We start from the raw sequence: 20,232 nt of genomic DNA on the forward strand, positions 1-20,232 counted from the left end.
CCCAGAAGTGACATATAAAATTTCACTTCCGATTTCCCCTTTTTCTTTCCCTGGCCTGGGGAAGAATCTAATGCAATGCACTGCATTCAAATTATATGGAGGACAGGTGAGACATCAGGGGTCTTTTATGTCATTAAAGAGAACCTGTCACCAAAAACTCATCACAAAATTAAGTTATACTCAAGCATATAAAAATCCCCCCCCCAAAAAAGTTTTTGAGGCAATCCACATACATGCACATATGAACATATATGCACTTGTCAGGAGTGCCTACGCATGGAAATGCCAATTGTTATACATAGGTTACATATCTCCACAAACACTTAAGTGAGAGAAAGACTTTTAGCACCAGAGCTGTTGCGTAAGTTTAAACTGATGACATGTAGGGGTATTTAAAGCATCATCTATAGAAAATATAGGGTACTGAAGTTTGTGGTTATTACACTGGCGCACGCAATTTTAAGGTTTGACATGGTGTGTGTCTATTTACTTGGTGCAATCTCATCTGTTATATTTTACCAAAAAAAAATGGGTAATTTGTGCTTGTGTGTCTTATTTTTTACTGAAATTTAGCATTTCCTAGACCTTTGTGCTAATATTGTGTAACATAAAAAAATTGGAACTACCAATATTTTATTCTCTTGCGTGTCTGCTTTCAGAAAATATATAATGTTTTGGGAGTTTTATGCAATTTTCAGGCCTAAAATTATTTTTTAAATGTGTGCAAAGAAGGCAAAAATGGCTCTGGCAGCAAAAGGGTTTATACCGTTCTAAATTGTTTGGCTCTACCACTACACAACAGCAAAGCATTTTCAAAAAAATAAACACACCCAATTAATTAACATAGACAGTCATTTTACGCAAGCTTTATTATGAAAATAGAAGATTTTCAGTACTGCATAGAGTGCACTTATATGTATAGTGCACTTGATGTGTATAGTCTTTTCCGTTATATTTAGATATGCATTTAAATAGATTAGCTTGATTTTTTTTAAAACATGTTCCTATGCAAAATTGGTTATCATATACATATATAAGAGCAGCCCTTTTCTGATTACGTGAGCAGAATCTGCTTTCTGTCTCGGAGAGCTACAAAATAATTTTGCTTTAGTGATCCTTATTACAATGCAAGTATGTGAGTTGGCAGAAAATAAACTATACTTCCTCTATTCAATGGGCTGGCTGTTGTAAGTATTAAAGTGTATACCAAGGCAAAATAGCATATGGAGTACAATGCTATATATGATTATTACCTGTGTTTTATCCCTTATGAGACCCTGCAAATACAGAAAAATTCCTGTTGATCTGCCAGGAATGGTGTTACCACCTAAGTGCTGGTTCACATATATACGGATTGGATGTGCTTTGAACCGCATCCAATCCACATGACATGCGAAAAAACATTGCTTCCTATGGTGCCTGTTCACATATGTCCAGTGCACTGGCAGTGCGGAATCACTGCAGATTGAAAAAGAGTCCTGGCAGCGCGGATTCAGTGCAGAACCACATCCAATCCGCATGACATGTGAATTAACATCGCTTCCTATGGTGCTTGTTCACATATGTCCAGTGCATCGGCAGTGCAGAATCGATGCAGATTGAAAAAGAGTCCTGTCCGATTTCTAAATAGTGCAGGCCGGTTCAGGTGTGGATTACAGGCTCATTGACTTCTAAGGGAACCACTTCTGAATCACACGTCATGAGGCCAGTTTTCTCTCCTGATCCTGATGTAAACCTGACCTGATCCTAATCTAGATCTGACCTGATCCTGATCTAAACCTGACCTGAACAGCTAAACAACTATTTTGTCAAATAGCTGAGAAAACAGGGTTTCAGTCTGCATTGCACATGTGAATACACAGTAGAGTCCTCTTGTGGACTGACAACCTGAACCACTGATAGGAGAGTACAGACTTAGCCAGTCCTAGCACAATCACTGGTGCATTTTATGATTAGATTTTTTTCTGGGAACTGCAGAAGGAGGCAAAATCTTCAATATCTGCAGGCTCCAGACAAGAACTCTAGGTTATAGTTGTTTCTAGCCTCTCTGCTTATGGTAGTCTCCGCAGAAGAGACACCAGGCATGGAAGGATGGAAGGGCAGGGCTAAAGTGTATGGGAAAACACTGGGGGAAGGGCCATGTCAGGTTGTGCAGGGTTCTATGATTTCTAATGGTGGCCCTGCATGTGTGTAGGCTGAATGGTGTCAGCCCTACCAGTTGTTTTGTTAAACTACTCAACCACTTTCAGATTTCTATGAAATGAATAGACCTCAGCAGAGGTACCTTTTTTAACACAGCAGAAATAAGAAAAGACTCTTTGACTGGAGTTCCACTTTAAGAACAGTTACACAACTCTAAACAATAGTTTCGGAATCCACACAAGGTAATGCAGGGGCTTTTAAGACAACTCAGTATAGTCCTTTACTGAAAATTCAAAAGATATAAGCACTTTGCTTGCTGTACTTCCAATTTATAGAACTGTAGTTTTGGAATGGGAAAACATCACAACACTGAATGCGAGCAGGAATTGGAGTAGTTGGCTGGAAGAGTCTCTTTAGAAGTCTTGACTGAAGTGATAGATAATTTGGAGCTTTTCCGAAACCTGTGCCTCACCTTGTCTCTAAATTCTTCTGACACATAATAATATACGAAGGGATCCACACAGCTGTTAATGGCACTTAGAGTTAAACAGACCATATAGACAGCATATAGGTTTCCATAACTTTTCAGACAGTGCTCAGAATAATGAATTAAAAGAACCACATTGCTGGGTGTCAAGAAGACTATCACTATCACCAAAACCAAGACACTCAGTTTTATGGCATGGGCGTATTTTTCTCCACTCAATACCAGTGCTCGAATAACAGAGATGTAGCTGAAGATTATGATCACCAGAGGTAAAATAAAGCAGACAACAATGGTAGTAATGAAATAATAAACAAGATAATCCGCTTGCTCTTGTCTGGGAAGAGCATCATGGCACACTGTAATGTCAGCATTTAATAATGGATAGGATTGTTGCATTGTAGTCAAAGGAATTGTACATAAAACAGAGATTAGCCAGGAAATCGAGCATATGGCAATGGCAAAAGCCCTACTTCTAAATGTTCTAGAGAAGAAAGGGTGAACGACAGCCAAGTAGCGGTCAATACTGATGCTCATGAGGAGAAGAACTGAACAATACATGTTTCCATAAAAGAAACTAGTTACAGCCCTGCACATTATCTCTCCAAAGATCCAGTTATTTCCCATGAAGTAATAAAGTATCTTGAAAGGCAGCACCAGGATGAGTAAGAGGTCTGCCACTGCTAGGTTCATAAGGAAGACTGTAGAGGTCATCTTCTTGACTTTGGTCATCAAAACCCACAAAGCAAGGCCATTGGCTGGTAATCCTACCAGAAATATTAAAGTATAGATAAACGGTATTACAAGGACAGTGATGGGACTTTTCAAATAATCCATAGATGTTGCTGAAATTGATAAAAATGTATTGTTTAGATCCCCACGGAATGAACGTGGAAATAATACATTCTCACAAGTAGTTGTGTCATTGGATTCTCCTTCATCTGAGTAATCTGTAAAGAGATGAAAGATTAAGAGATAGATTAGAACATTTTACATGTATTTGAAAAACTATCGCTGTGTGAACTCCTTCCATATTTCAGTTGTTAAGAACATTGTGATGAATTCCTATTCAAGATCATATTGTATACAGTGCTAATTTCTAAATAAAGTGCCGAGTTATTAAAGACCAGTTGAACTCTCAATTTCCTGATTTCTCCATGCATAAGGTGTTCAAATCTTGCAGGTTGTTTCTTTAGGAAGCAGCCACAGCCAGAGCAGAAAAGCCTGTTCCCTTACAGTAATGCTGCAGAGAAGGACTCTTGCTCTTTCAGAGGTTTGGCACTTCCTCTGTCAACTCAGACCTATAGCTCTGCAATCAGCAAAGCTCATGCAAACTTCTAAAGTAGGAAGGAAATCCTCCTGCGCTCAATAGGAAATGATACCTGTAAACTACAGCAGCTAACACTCTAAACTGATACCTTAACAGTGATATAGAATAATTCTTAAAAATAGTGCAGCACTGTTAAACGAAATAAACAATATATATAATCAATAGTGCTGAAATTATACTGTGCCTCAATGAATAAATATTATAGCAATAAACGTGCATATAGTGCCCATACCAATGTGACCTCAAATCAGTGAAATATAACTGCACAATTGTGAAAACACTCTTGTAAATATTATAGCAACTAAAACATGAACCCTCTATATAGGGGATATAACAACGGTGATTAGTGCCAAAGTGACCAACACAGCAAATCACATATAAATCATAAATACATACAATCTCAAAAAAAGTCCATAAATATTGAAAACATAAGTGCTTCAAACGAATGAAAACCATGCAACGTGCCAATGGTGATGATATCCGTGAAAGTGTCAGCACACTTTATCCACACTGGCTAAATTGCCTCCTCACCTCTTTTAAGCGACCCAATGGGCCACTTCGCTTTCAGGATCACTCCTGGATCCTACTCCAATCCTGGCTAGCAGTGTTTCACCTGTAGTTCCTCCCTAGGTATAATAGGTAATACTCCAGGCCTCTCAGGATGGATATATCTGCTAAATATAATTCTCACCCACGCCCATGGTGAGAAAGAAATCCTCCATAGTGTAGTAGAGATTTCAATAGAGATCTCCTTTAATTAAGTAAAAAATGCCCACTCACATTTCCAACAAATTATAACACTCCTATATCCACATGCTTGGGTGTACTGCATGGGTTAGGGGTTTGTTTGGGTGTTCCAAGATGGAACATCCAACGCCCAATGTGCGTCACCGCGCACCGAAAGCTGCGTCACGATGTACGTCTATGGGTATACTATGGGTACTATTTTTTGCTCCACATCAAGCATTTAACCCCCTAGGACCCCCAGGTTACCATCCCAGGGCCCAGAGGAGAGCTGTATTTAAGCAGATCCCGACCGTAGCCAAGCCTTAAAGGGGACCTCTAAAAGTACCTTACCACCATCATCATTATCCATTGAAGAGGTATCCATTCCAGGCTACATCCTATCCAGGATTAAGGGGACCTCTGGTACATTTGATGTAAATGCGCATTTATATTGCGCCTCTGGTGAGTGTGCAATTTACCTGTTATTCCTGCACGACACTGGATCACATGTGTCACTGGGATTAGAGAAGTCACCCCTTTTCAGTTTACCATCTTCCTGTGTTTTTACCACCCTCATCACTTATTGGACATTTAACAGTGTTGTCTACCACAGACGTAGTGTATGTCGGTTGGGAACTAATATCTTACATTTGATACGGACACCATTTGTCACCATTTTGGCACTCTACTATATGTAATATTGGTAACTTTGATATTTTGACATTTTGGTCATTTGTATTTATATGGACTTTAGCCGCAGGCATTTTGCATTTATACGATTTCTTCAGCGCTGCACTACATATTTTATGATTATTTTTAGAAGGTCATATGGTTCCCTTTTTCATGTACTAGCCGCTTTCTTCCTCTTAAGCGCTCACTGAACCCCGTTGTTTTTTTATAGTGGCTTAGCATCGTCAGCCTTCAACAGAATATCTGGTTGGATCTCCAAGGCAACGAGCTTTGGAACAGATGCACAAAAGACAATTTGCGTAAGAAAACTGTAGACAGTAAGGTATGATGCCCAACATGCTAAAACATAAATGTAGGGTTTACATAAACTTTATCACTTTATTATGCTTAAGCAGTACCTTTACCTTTTGTCTTTAAAGAATAAGTTCCCCTTTATACAAAAATATTGTAAATGCACATTTTTTTGCAGGTAAAAAAATGTGCATTTATTATTGTTTGTTGCAGGAGCCTGTAAAATTTGGTACCAGCTATCAGCAGATCGCTCATGCCATGCAGGTCTCCTGCAAATCTGTCAGTATATCTGCTTGCCGTACAGGATGTATGAGCAAGCGGATATACTGACAGGAAGATTTACCACGGTGCTCCACAGCACTGTGGTAGTTCATTGAGAACTACAAGCCAACAGCTGCTAAGGCTGTCAGGACTTGTAGTTTCTCATTCACAGAACACGTTTTTTTTTTTTTTAATTTTGACGGCTAGTGGGGGTTAGGAGATCCCTGCTAGTTTCAAAGCGGAGAGAGAGCGGGGGCCAGTGCTTTCATAACATGTTAAATGTTACACCCTGAATATGGGTGTAGCATGTAACATGTTATGAAAGGTGAACTTATCCTTTAATTCTTCTACAAAATAACAGTGCACCTCCTAGGCACAGCCACATAACTGTATGTCTGCAGTATGAAATTATCTCACTGGCACTATGGCACTACTTGCCTCACAAGATTTGAATATTCCACTAATGTGCTACTCACTGTTCTCCTTGCTGTAGAGGAAACTGTTGCTGGAGAAGAAGCTGTACCTGAGCACCTGCAATGCAGTGGAGGTCAAAGGTATGATTGTGCCATCTAGCAAAGGGGCCAGGATCACAAGACTGGCTGCACAGAACTGGAAATCCTTTGGCAGGCAAAAAACTTATATATATATACAGTTGCAAGAAAAAGTATGTGAACCCCTTGGGATTACGTGGAGTTTTGCATGAATTGGGCATAAAATATGCTCTGAACATCATCTAAGTCACAACAATAGAAGAACACAGTCTGCTGAACATAATACTACACAAACATTAGATGTTGCCATGGTTTAATTGCACATAACATGTAAACATTCACAGTGCAGGGAGGAAAAAGTATGTGAACCTTTAGACTTAATAACTGGTTGACCCTCCTTTGGCAGCAATAACCTCAACCAAACATTTCCTGTAGTTGCAGATCAGACCTGCACAAAGATCTGGAGTAATTTTGGACCACTCCTCTTCACAGCACTGTTTCAGGGTAGCAATATTCTTGGGATGTCTGGTGTGAATCGCTCTCTTAAGGTCATGCCACAGCATTTCAATCGGGTTGAGGTCAGGACTCTGACTGGACCACTCCAGAAGGCGTATTCTGTGCTGTTGCAGCCATTGTTTTGTTGAATTACTTGTATGCTTTGGGTCATTGTCCTGTTGCATCACCCATCCTCTGCGGAGCTTCAGTTGGCGGACAGATGGTCGTACGTTTTCCTGCAAAATGTCTTGATAAACTCTGGAATTCATTTTCCCATCACTGACAACAATCCGTCCAGGCCCTGAGGCAGCAAAGCAGCCAGACGGGCTGGTCTGAGTATTTGAAAAATAGCTGATCTACTGTGATTTTCACACACAACCATTTCTAGGGTTTACAAAGAATGGTTCGAAAAAGAGAAAATATCCAGTGAGTGGCAGTTGTGTGGATGAAAATGCCTTGTTGGATACGCCGATGACGTCAAGCCGTGCATGTGCCACCATTTTGGATAAGGGATCCATGCATTTTTATTCAACAAAGATACTATATAGTGAGTCTTTGATCCTGTAGTGTCCCAAAAATGTTGCCTGATCTGATGAGTCTTGATTTGAGCTTCAACATTCAGACATTCAGGGTCAGAATTTGGTGTAAACAACATGAAAGCATGGACCCATCCTGCCTTGTATCAACGGTTCAAGCTGGTGGTGGTGTAATGGTGTGGGGGATATTTTCTTGACACACTTTGGGCCCCTTAGTACCAATTGAACATCGTTTAAATGCCATGACCTACCTGAGTATTGTTGCTCACCATGTCCATTCCTTTATGACTACAGTGTACCCATTGCTCACAAAGCTCAGATCATCCAAACTGGTTTCTTGAACATGACAATGAGTTCACTGTACTCCAATGGCCCCCACAGTCACCAGATCTCAATCCAATAGAGCACCTTTTCGGATGTGGTGGAATGGGAGATTCGCATCATGGATGTGCAGCCAACAAATCTGCAGCAACTGCATGATGCTATCATGGACCAAAATCTCTGAGGAATGTTTCCAACGCCTTGTTGAATCTATGCCACGAAGAATGAATGCAGTTCTGAAGGGGTCCAACCAGGTACTAGCAAGGTGTACCTAATAGAGTGACCAATATATATATATATATATATATATACATATACAGTTGCAAGAAAAGTATGTGAACCCCTTGGGATTACGTGGAGATTTGCATGAATTGGGCATAAAATGTGCTCTGAACGCCATCTAAGTCACAAGAATAGAAGAACACAGTCTGCTGAACATAATACTACACAAACATTAGATGTTGCCATGGTTTAATTGCACATACCATGTAAACATTCACAGTGCAGGGAGTAAAAAGTATGTGAACCTTTGGACTTAATAATTGGTTGACCCTCCTTTGGCAGCAATAACCTCAACCAAACGTTTCCTGTAGTTGCAGATCAGACCTGCACAACGATCTGGAGTAATTTTGGACCACTCCTCTTCACAAAACTGTTTCAGTGTAGCAATATTCTTGGGATGTCTGGTGTGAATCGCTCTCTTAAGGTCATGCCACAGCATTTCAATCGGGTTGAGGTCAGGACTCTGACTGGGCCACTCCAGAAGGCGTATTCTGTGCTGTTGCAGCCATTGTTTTGTTGAATTACTTGTATGCTTTGGGTCATTGTCCTGTTGCATCACCCATCCTCTGCAGAGCTTCAGTTGGCAGACAGATGGTCGTACGTTTTCCTGCAAAATGTCTTGATAAACTCTGGAATTCATTTTCCCATCAATGACAACAATCCGTCCAGGCCCTGAGGCAGCAAAGCAGCCCCAAACCATGATGCTCCCTCCGCCATGTTTTACAGTGGGGATGAGGTTTTGATGTTGGTGTGCTGTGCCTTTTTTTCTCCACACATAGTGTTGTGTGTTCTTCCCAAACAACTCAATCTTGGTTTCATCTGTCCACAGTATATTTTGCCAGTAGTGCTGTGGAACATCCAGGTGCTCTTTTGCAAACTTCAAACGTGCTGCAATATTCTTTTTGGACAGCAATGGCTTCTTCCGTGGTGTCCTCCCATGTACTCCATTCTTGTTTAATGTTTTCCTTATTGTAGATGTGTCAACAAAAATGTTAGCATGTGCCAGAGATTTCTGTAGGTCTTTAGCTGACACTCTGGGATTCTTCTTTACCTCATGCAGCATTCTGCGCTGTGCTCTTGCAGTCATTTTTACAGGACGAGCACGCCTAGGGAGAGTAGCAACAGTGCTAAACTTTCTCCATTTGTAGACAGTCTGTCTTACCGTGGACACATGAACATCAAGGCTTTTGGAGATACTTTTGTAGCCCTTTCCAGCTTCATGCAAGTCAACAATTTGACTTTCTTGATCTTGATCGTAGGTCTTCTGAGAGCTCTTTTCTGCGAGGCATGGTTCACATCAGACAGTGCTTCTTGAAACCAGTAAACCCAAAACAGGTGTGTGTTTTTTAAGGGCAGGACAGCTGTCAGCAACACATCCAATATCATCACACTGATTGAAGTCAAGGTTGGCTCACTCCTGGCTCCAATTAGCTCTGGGAGAAGTCATTAGGCTAGGGCCTCACATACTTTTTCCTCCCTGCACTGTGAATGTTTACATGTTATGTGCAATTAAACCATGGCAACATCTAATGTTTGTGTAGTATTATGTTCAGCAGACTGTGTTCTTCTATTCTTGTGACTTAGATGACGTTCAGAACACATTTTATGCCCAATTCATGCAAAACTCCACGTAATCCCAAGGGGGTCACATACTTTTTCTTGCAACTGTATATATATATATATATATATATATATATATATATTCAGACCCCCTTCGCTGTTTTTGGTATGTTTCAGCCTGATACTAAATTTGTTTAGATTCATTTTTCCCTCATTAATCTGTATTCAGTATCCCATAATGAAGTGAAAACAGAATTTTAGAAAATGTCCGTAAATTTATTAAACAGAAAAAACTGAAATATCACATGTACAGTACTTAAGTATTCAAACACTTTACTCAGTACTTTGTTGAATTACCTTTGGCAGCAATTACAGCCTTCAGTCTTTTGGGGTATGATGTAACAAGCTTTGCACACCTGGATTGGGGGATTTTCTGCCATTCCTCTATGCCAGGGGTAGGCAACCTGTGGCTCTCCAGCTGTTGCAGGACTGCAAGTTCCATCATGTCTCTGCAAGTCATAGCTGTAACTGTTAGTTTTTTAATGTTGCAATGCCTCATGGGAAATATAGTTCCACAACAGCTAGAGAGCCACAGACTGCCTACCCCGGCTCTATGCAAATCCTTTCAAGCTCCGTCATAGTGGGGACCATTGGTTGACAGCCATTTTCAGGTCTCTCCAGAGGTGTTCAATAGGGTTCAACTCAGGGCTCTGGCTGGGACACACTATAAAGAGAGATGAAATGCTCCAGGTGAGTAAGTGAAAGATAAGCCCCTCTGGCCATCAACAGATGCTGGTCCATTCCATGACTGCAGTAACACGTGAAGGAAAAAATAATTGACTGGACTCCATCTGTCACATCCATGGAGAGTGGTCAACACTTTTTGCCTTCACGTTACCTGGGACACACTAGGATATTCACAGAGATGTCCCTAAGCCACTCCTGTGTTGTCTTGGCTGTGTGCTTAGGATTTTTGTCATGTTGTAAGGTGAATTTTCACTGTTGGTATGGTATTGGGCAGGGGATGAGTGGTGCCTGGTTTTCTCCAGACATAAAATGTAGGATTGAGGTCAAAGAGTTCAACCTTGGTTTCATTAGACCAGAGAATCTTGTTCCTTACAGTCTGGGAGTCCTTCAGGTACCATTTATCAAACTCCATGCGGGCTTTCATCTAGCCTCTCTGCCAAAAAACCCAGATTGGTGGAGGGCTGCAGTGATGGTTGTCCTTCTGGAATTCTGTTCCATCTCCACACAGGATCTCTGGAGCTCAGTCAGAGTGAACATCAGGGTCTTGGCCACCTCTGTTACTAAGGCGTTCCTCCCTAATTGCTCAGTTTAGCCGGGCTACCAGCTCTTGGAAGAGTCCTGGTTGTGCCAAACTTCTTCCTTTTGATAATTATGAAGTGCAGCAGAAATTATTTGTAGCCTTCCCCAGATCTGTGTCTTACAATAATCCTGTCTTGGAGCTCTGCAGGAAGTTCCTGAGACCTCACGACTTTTGTTCTGTTACAGTATGCATTGCCAGCTGTGACGCCTTTTATAGAGAGATGTGTGCCTTTCCAAATCATGTCCAATCAATTTATTTTACCACAGGTGGACTCCAGTCAAGGTGTAGAAACATCTCAGTATCAACCAAGAAAAATAGGAGGCACCTGAGCTAAATTTCAAGTGTTGCTGCAAGTGTTGCTAATATGAAATTTCATTTTTTTTATTTTTAATACATTTGCAGATATTTCTAAAATTCTGTTTTCACGTTGTCATTATATGGAGTGTTAATTAATGAGAAAAAAATGAATTTAAACAAATGTAGTATTGGGCTGCAACATAACTGAATAAGTGAAGGGGGTCTGAATACTTTATGAGTGCACTATACTGTATATACACTGCTCAGAAAAATTACAGGAACACTTTGAAAACACATCAGATCTCAATGGGGAAAAATATCATGCTGGATATCTATACTGATATGGACTGGGTAATGTGTTAGGAACGTAAGGATGGCCCATTGTTTGATGGAAATGAAAATGATCAACCTACAGAGGACTGAATTCAAAGACACCCTGAAAATCAAAGTGAAAAAATGATGTAGCAGGCTAGTCCATTTTGCTGAAATTTCATTACAGCAACTCAAAATGGTACTCAGTAGTTTGTATGGCCCCCACGTGCTTGTATCCAGATCTAGACCATTACATCACTGAGCTCCTGGACAGTCTGAGGTGCAACCTGGAGGCATCGGATGGACCGAAACATGATATCCCAGAGGTGTTCTATTGGATTTAGGTCAAACGAGCGTGGGGGCCATTCAATGGTATCAATTCTCTCATCCTCCAGGAACTGCCTGCATACTTTCACCACATGAGGCCAGGCATTGTCGTGCACCAGGAGGAACCCAGGACCCACTGCACCAGCATTGGGTCTGACAATGGGTCCAAGGATTTCATCCCGATACCTAATGGCAGTCAGGGTGCCATTGTCTAGCCTGTAGAGGTCTGTGTGTCCCTCCATGGATATGCCTCCCCAGACCATCACTGACCCACCATCAAAATGGTCATGCTGAACGATGTTACAGGCAGCATAACATTCTTCACGGCTTCTCCAGACCCTTTCATATCTGTCACATGTGCTCAGAGTGAACCTGCTCTCATTTGTGAAAAGCACAGGGCGCCAGTGGCGGACCTGCCAATTCTGGTGGTCAGTGGCAAATGCCAATCGAGCTCTATGGTGCCGGGCAGTGAGCACAGGGCTCACTAGAGGATGTCGGGACCACCCTCATGAAGTCTGTTTCTGATTGTTTGGTCAGAGACACTCACACTAGTGGCCTGCTGGAGGTCATTTTGCAGAGCTCTGGCAGTGCTCATCATGTTCCTCCTTGCACAAAGGAGCAGATATTGGTCCTGCTGATGGGTTAGGGACCGTCTACGGCCCTGTCCAGCTCTCCTAGAGTAACTGCCTGTCTCCTGGAATCTCCTCCATGCTCTTGAGACTGTGCTGGGAAGCACAGTAAACCTTCAGGTAATGGCAAGTATTGATGTGCCATCCTGGAGGAGTTGGACTGCTCGTGCAACCTCTGTAGGGTCCAGGTATCACCTGTTGCTACCAGTAGTGATACTGACCCTAGCCCAGGGGTCCTCAAACGTTTTAAACAGGGGGCCAGTTCACTGTCCCTGAGACCGTTGGAGGGCCTGACTATAGTTTAAAAAAAAAAAAAAAAACTATGAACAAATGCAGAAACAGTACAGGAGATGACCAGAGACTGCGGACATACAACAGCGGTGGAAATACTGGGCCAGCCGCTCCATAAGACGCACAGACATTTCCCCCCAAGTTAGTCTTATGGAGTGAAATAGTGCCCCATCATTGGTGTTAGTGGGAGGAATAGTGCCCCATCATTGGTGTCAGTGGGAAGAATCGTGCCCCATCATTAGTGTCAGTGGGAGGAATAGTGCCCCATCTTTGGTGTCAGTGGGAAGAAGCGTGCCACATCATTGGTGTCAGTGGGAAGAAACGTGCCCCATCATTGGTGTCAGTGGGAGGAATAGTGCCCCATCATTGGTGTCAGTGGGAGGAATAGTGCCCCATCATTGGTGTCAGTGGGGGAAGGGGATAGTGTCCCAACATTGGTGTCAGTGGGAGGAATAGTGTCCCATCATTGGTGTCAGTGGGAGGAATAGTCTCCCATTATTGGTGTCAGTGGGAGGAATAGTGTCCCATCATTGGTGTCAGTGGGGGGGGGGGATAGTGCCCCATTGTTGGTGTCGGGGGGGGGAGGAATAGTGCCCCATCATTGGTGTCAGTGTGGGGGGGGGGAATAGTGCCCTCTCATTGGTGTCAGTGGGGGAAGGGGATAGTGTCCCAACATTGGTGTCAGTGGGAGGAATAGTGTCCCATCATTGGTGTCAGTGGGAGGAATAGTCTCCCATTATTGGTGTCAGTGGGAGGAATAGTGTCCCATCATTGGTGTCAGTGGGAAGAATAGTGCCCCATCTTTGGTGTCAGTGTGAGGAATAATACGTCATTGGTGTCAGTGGGGGGGAATAGTGCCCTGTCATTGGTGTCAGTAGGGGGGGATAGTGTCCCAACATTGGTGTCAGTGGGAGGAATAGTGCCCCATCAATGGTGTCAGTGGGAGGAATAGTGTCCCATCATTAGTGTCAGTGGGGGGGGGGAATAGTGCCCCATTGTTGGTGTCGGGGGGGAGGAATAGTGCCCCATCATTGGTGTCAGTGTGGGGGGAGGAATAGTACCCCATCATTGGTGTCAGTGGGGGAAGGAATAGTGTTCCATCTTTGGTGTCACTGGGGAGGAGGAATAGTGCCCCATCATTAGTATCAGTAACACCAATGATGGGGCACTATTCCTCCCACTGACACCAATGACACTTAACTTGCTGACCCCTGCTCCAGCATGGTGCTGCTGCAGCCAGCATACCTGGTGCAGCAGCACCATCAGCATGACACACTTACCTGTCAGCTGTCCTTCTTCACTCCAGCCTCTCCCTCACTCGATGTTCACGGGGCCGCTCGGCTCCGCCTCCTCCCAGGTGATTGGACGCCTGTGTGCCTTTCCTGAGTTACAGTTCTGGCGCCCAATCACAGGAGTGAGGGAGTGGCCGGAGTGAATGAAGGATCAGCGCTTCCTGGACTGGATCATCGTGGGACTGGGACCGGAGCCAGGTAAGGTATAGCAACCCCCTGCCCACCCCTGTACTTAGTGTCCCTTCCTCGCGGAAAATATGCCCCTGCCAGCGGGCCGGAATAATAGCCTCGGCGGGCCGCATGTGGCCCGCGTGCTGTAGTTTGAGGACCCCTGCCCTAGTCAATGCAAAACTAGTGAAAACAGAAAAGATGAGCAGGGAAAAAAATGTCAGTGGCCTTCACCTGTAAAACCATTCCTGTTTTGAGGGTCGTATCATTGTTGCCCATCTAGTGCACCTGTTGTTAAGTTCATTAACACCAAATCAGCTGAAACTGATTACCAACCCCCTCTGCTATTTAACTGACCAGCTCAATATCCCAGGAGTTTAATTGACTTGATGACTCTGATTAAAAAGTGTTCCTTTAACATTCTTGAGCACAATATATATATATATATATATATATATACAGTTGCAAGAAAAAGTATGTGAACCCCTTGGGATTACGTGGAGTTTTGCATGAATTGGGCATAAAATGTGCTCTGAACGTCATCTAAGTCACAAGAATAGAAGAACACAGTCTGCTGAACATAATACTACACAAACATTAGATGTTGCCATGGTTTAATTGCACATAACATGTAAACATTCAGAGTGCAGGGAGGAAAAAGTATGTGAGGCCCTAGCTTAATGACTTCTCCCAGAGCTAATTGGAGCCAGGAGTGAGCCAACCTTGACTCCAATCAGTGTGATGATATTGGATGTGTTGCTGACAGCTGTCCTGCCCTTAACCACTTGCCTACCAGGCACTTATACCCCCTTATTTACTAGGCCAATTTTCAGCTTTCAGCGCTGCCGCACTTTGATTGACAATTGCGCGGTCATGCAACATTGTACCCATATGAAATTTTGATCATTTTTTTCTCACAAATAGAGCTTTCTTTTGGTGGTATTTAATCGCCACTGGGCGCTTTACTTTTTGCGCTATAAATAAAAAAAGTGCAAAAAATGTGAAAAAAAAAAAGTTTCTTTGTTTCTATTATAAAATTTTTCAAACAGGTAATTTTTCTCCTTCACTGATGTGCGTTGATGAGGCAGCACTGAAGGGCACTGATAGGCGGCACTGATGGGCACTGATAGGCAGCACTAAAGGGCACTGATAGGCAGTACTAATGAGGTGGCACGGATAGGCGGCACTGATAGACAGCACTAATGAGGTGTCACGGATAGGCGGCACTAATATGCAGCACTGATAGGTGGCACTGATAGGTGACACTGATGATGGGTACTGATAGACGGCACTGACTGGCATCACTGCTGGGCACTGACTGGCGGCACTGACTGGCACAACCGCTGGACACTGACTGGTGGCACTGACTGGCAGCACTGCTGGGCTGCACTGGTGGGTGGCACTGGTGGGCAGAACTGGTGGGTGGGCACAGGTGGGTGGCACTGGTGGGCACAGGTGGGAGGGCACAGGTGGGTGGCACTGCTGGGCACAGGTGTGTGACACTGCAGAGTGGCACAGGTGGGTGCACTGCTGGGCACAGGTGGGTGCACTGCTGGGCACAGGTGGGTGATCTGCTGGGCACAGGTGGGCAGAGCTAGTGGGCGCACTGCTGGGCACAGGTGGGCGGAACTTTCGGGTGCCATTGCTAGGCACCGATCATCAGGGCACTGATCATCAGTGCCCTGATGATCGGTGCCGATCCTCGCTCTGACAACTGCCGGTTCTCGGCAGTACTTTCCTCACAATCTGACAGCGTGAGGAAAGTGCAGCCGAGAACCGGCACTTGCATTTCCCTCTGATCAGCGTGTCATTGGACACCGCTGATCACGTGGTAAAAGGCCGCTGTGATTGGCCTTTTACCACATCACGTGATCAGCTGTGTCCATAGGACACAGCGATCACGGAGATCGCCGGGTGCGCACCCCCTGGGGCGCGCAGGAGAGCGCTTTCTGGGAGGACGTCATATGACGTCCACTCAGAACTGGCCGGCCGCAGTGCAGCCGTCATTCGGCTATCTGCGGTCGGCAACAAGTTAAAAAACACACACCTGTTTTGGGTTTGCTGGTTTTAAGAAGCACTGTCTGATGTGAGCCATGCCTCGCAGAAAAGAGCTCTCAGAAGACCTACGATCAAGAATTGTTGACTTGCATGAAGCTGGAAAGGGTTACAAAAGTATCTCCAAAGCCTTGATGTTCATGTGTCCACAGTAAGACAGATTGTCTACAAATGGAGAAAGTTTAGCACTGTTGCTACTCTCCCTAGGCGTGGTCGTCCTGTAAAAATGACTGCAAGAGCACAGCGCAGAATGCTGCATGAGGTAAAGAAGAATCCCAGAATGTCAGCTAAAGACCTACAGAAATCACTGGCACATGCTAACATTTTTGTTGACACATCTACAATAAGGAAAACATTAAACAAGAATGGAGCACATGGGAGGACACCATGGAGGAAGCCATTGCTGCCCAAAAAGAATATTGCAGCACGTTTGAAGTTTGCAAAAGAGCACCTGGATGTTCCACAGCACTACTGGCAAAATATACTGTGGACAGATGAAACCAAGATTGAGTTGTTTGGGAAGAACACACAACACTATGTGTGGAGAAAAAAAGGCACAGCACACCAACATCAAAACCTCACCCCCACTGTAAAACATGGCGGAGGGAGCATCATGGTTTGGGGCTGCTTTGCTGCCTCAGGGCCTGGACGGATTGTTGTCATTGATGGGAAAATGAATTCCAGAGTTTATCAAGACATTTTGCAGGAAAACGTACGACCATCTGTCCGCCAACTGAAGCTCCGCAGAGGATAGGTGATGTAACAGGACAATGACCCAAAGCATACAAGTAATTCAACAAAACAATGGCTGCAACAGCACAGAATACGCCTTCTGGAGTGGCCCAGTCAGAGTCCTGACCTCAACCCGATTGAAATGCTGTGGCATGACCTTAAGAGAGCGATTCACACCAGACATCCCAAGAATATTGCTACACTGAAACAGTGCTTTGAAGAGGAGTGGTCCAAAATTACTCCAGATCGTTGTGCAGGTCTGATCTGCAACTACAGGAAATGTTTGGTTGAGGTTATTGCTTCCAAAGGGTCAACCAATTATTAAGTCCAAAGGTTCACATACTTTTTACTCCCTGCACTGTGAATGTTTACATGTTATGTGCAATTAAACCATGGCAACATCTAATGTTTGTGTAGTATTATGTTCAGCAGACTGTGTTCTTCTATTCTTGTGACTTAGATGGCGTTCAGAGCACATTTTATGCCCAATTCATGCAAAACTCCACGTAATCCCAAGGGGTTCACATACTTTTCTTGCAACTGTATATGTATATATATATATATATATATATATATATATATATTGGTCACTCTATTAGGTACACCTTGCTAGTACCTGGTTGGACCCCTTCAGAACTGCATTCATTCTTCGTGGCATAGATTCAACAAGGCGTTGGAAACATTCCTCAGAGATTTTGGTCCATGATAGCATCATGCAGTTGCTGCAGATTTGTTGGCTGCACATCCATGATGCGAATCTCCCATTCCACCACATCCGAAAAGGTGCTCTATTGGATTGAGATCTGGTGACTGTGGGGGCCATTGGAGTACAGTGAACTCATTGTCATGTTCAAGAAACCAGTTTGGATGATCTGAGCTTTGTGAGCAATGGGTACACTGTAGTCATAAAGGAATGGACATGGTGAGCAACAATACTCAGGTAGGTCATGGCATTTAAACGATGTTCAATTGGTACTAAGGGGCCCAAAGTGTGTCAAGAAAATATCCCCCACACCATTACACCACCACCAGCTTGAACCGTTGATACAAGGCAGGATGGATCCATGCTTTCATGTTGTTTACGCCAAATTCTGACCCTGAATGTCTGAATGTTGAAGCTCAAATCAAGACTCATCAGATCAGGCAACATTTTTGGGACACTACAGGATCAAAGACTCACTATATAGTATCTTTGTTGAATAAAAATGCATGGATCCCTTATCCAAAATGGTGGCACATGCACGGCTTGACGTCATTGGCGTATCTAACAAAGCATTTTCATCCACACAACTGCCACTCACTGGATATTTTCTCTTTTTCGAACCATTCTTTGTAAACCCTAGAAATGGTTGTGTGTGAAAATCACAGTAGATCAGCTATTTTTCAAATACTCAGACCAGCCCGTCTGGCACCAACTATCATGCCACAATCAAAGTCATTTAAATCCCCTTTCTTCCCCATTCTGATGCTCAGTTTGAACTTCATCTATCTTCACAATGTTAGATGCCTAAATGCATTGAGTAGCTGCCATGAGATTGGCTGATTAGCAATTTGTGTTAGCATGCAATCACACAGGTGTACCTAATAAATAAAGAGGCCAGTGAGTGTGTGTGTATATATATATATATAAAAACTCTATATAGAAATATACTGTAAATACATTTTTCACTGTTCATACAAGGATACTAAAATATACACCAGCATTTAAACATAAAAGAATCATTTAAAATATTATTTTTCGTGCATAATGATTATAGAATCCTTCTAGATTCCAGAACGTTTACCTATAAGAAATGTTTTTTTTTAAATAAAGCCATGCAAATGGGAATATTGTGCAGTAACCCATAACAGCCATTCTTCAGATTGCAGTTTTGGCAGTTTTGAGACTTCCAAAAAGTAAAATATGATGAATGCTATAGCTTACCCTATGCACTGCCATTTGCACTAAAAATAAAACAAAACAAAAAACAAAAACAAACTGTATATATAGTTGCTGCCTCTTGTTTACTTTTCAGTCCATATTCTATAAATGCATAGCATAGCATATATCTATATGCAGCAATAATAAACAGTAACAGTAAAAGTATTTCAGGTTTTTTAACATCTATACAATGTTTCCCAGGATTCCACAGATCATTAGGACACACTGATTAGCACATCCTCCTTGAGATGAATATCTTCTTCATATGCTTATATGGTAATAATTAAACAATGAAAACTCTGCTATATGTAATATATGTGTCTGGACGCCATACATACCGTCGTAGTCTTGTGTGGCGAAAGACCTGACCAACACAGCGAGCAGCAATATAGGGATAGAGAATGACCACAAGCAGCCTGTTGAGCCCATGATGTTCATGAACTGCTGAGAACCAAAAAGCAAAGGATGTTGTGCTGCCAATTACCCACTTCCTATCTCAGCAAACATTAAAGGATCCTAAAAGGAAACATGGCATTAGATACAAGGGGAGGGAGAGAAGTCAATGTGGAACAAATGTGGAGAACTTCCTATTAGGGAGGTGGGTAAAGGCAGCTTCAGAGGAACTGTCGAAATTGCAGTGTTGTCATACGTGATTCCTTTCTATTGAGAACATATCATGACAAATGTCTGTTTTAGCGTTGCATGTGTAGGCTGGTCTATTTTCCTTGTTTAGTTTAGATTCTTAAGAATTAAGAGAAAATGAAACAATCAAAATGGTTTATACCAGCTAAGATACGTCTAAACAAGTATAGTTTGGAAAGCAAGCATTCCAAAATATCTGCTTCACAGAATATTCTTTAGTATGGGCTGGAGCTGCCTTCTAGAAAGCATGGTGGTAGAATGCCTTCCATAAAGTTTGTTCCCATCATCCATAAACAGGAAGGAGCAAAACAGCAGGACCTAAGTGTTTTTTTAGGAAAACCGGCTTGTTGTGGAGGTTGAAGAATTTTTCCAATTGCTGTTAATGTATATATTATATATACAGTCTTGAATTTATGGTCTTTTCAAAGCTTGTAGATGTGAATATGGTCAGCTGCATGTAAACATAAGAGAACGGAACAATAGAAACAATTAGGCCTCTGACTCTTCTTGAACTCAACAGTCTTACTTCAGGCAAACCATCCCCGATCTCCATACACACAGTTCTTTCATGGCAGTACAATGTTGAATTTAAAAATGTACATACAGAGGTTGTTTTTGCTAACTTTTTTT

General features: G+C 42.8%; 1 protein-coding gene across 1 annotated transcript; it reads right to left on the bottom strand.

The window, feature by feature from the left end:
* Positions 1 to 850: 850 nt before the first annotated feature.
* F2RL3 (F2R like thrombin or trypsin receptor 3) lies at positions 851 to 19,468 on the bottom strand. The gene is made up of 2 exons (XM_089667576.1): positions 19,299 to 19,468; positions 851 to 3,576 (listed from the first exon to the last, which is right to left on the bottom strand). The coding sequence occupies exons 1-2, from the start codon at positions 19,396 to 19,398 to the stop codon at positions 2,504 to 2,506; spliced, it is 1,173 nt and encodes a 390-aa protein (XP_089523702.1). The 5' UTR covers positions 19,399 to 19,468; the 3' UTR covers positions 851 to 2,503.
* Between the last annotated feature and the right edge of the window lie 764 nt (positions 19,469 to 20,232).

This window comes from Staurois parvus, unplaced genomic scaffold (genome assembly GCF_062004578.1).
Source record: "Staurois parvus isolate SC_StPar_1 unplaced genomic scaffold, SC_StPar_1.0 ptg000053l, whole genome shotgun sequence".
Taxonomy (NCBI): Eukaryota; Metazoa; Chordata; class Amphibia; order Anura; family Ranidae; genus Staurois; species Staurois parvus.

Coding starts and splice junctions, on each gene's coding strand:
- F2RL3 (XM_089667576.1), bottom strand. CDS start 19,398: ATGAACATCATGGGCTCAACAGGCTGCTTGTGGTCATTCTCTATCCCT. Junction 3,577..19,298: donor CGCCACACAAGACTACGACG/GTATGTATGGCG, acceptor ATCTCTTTACAG/ATTACTCAGATGAAGGAGAA.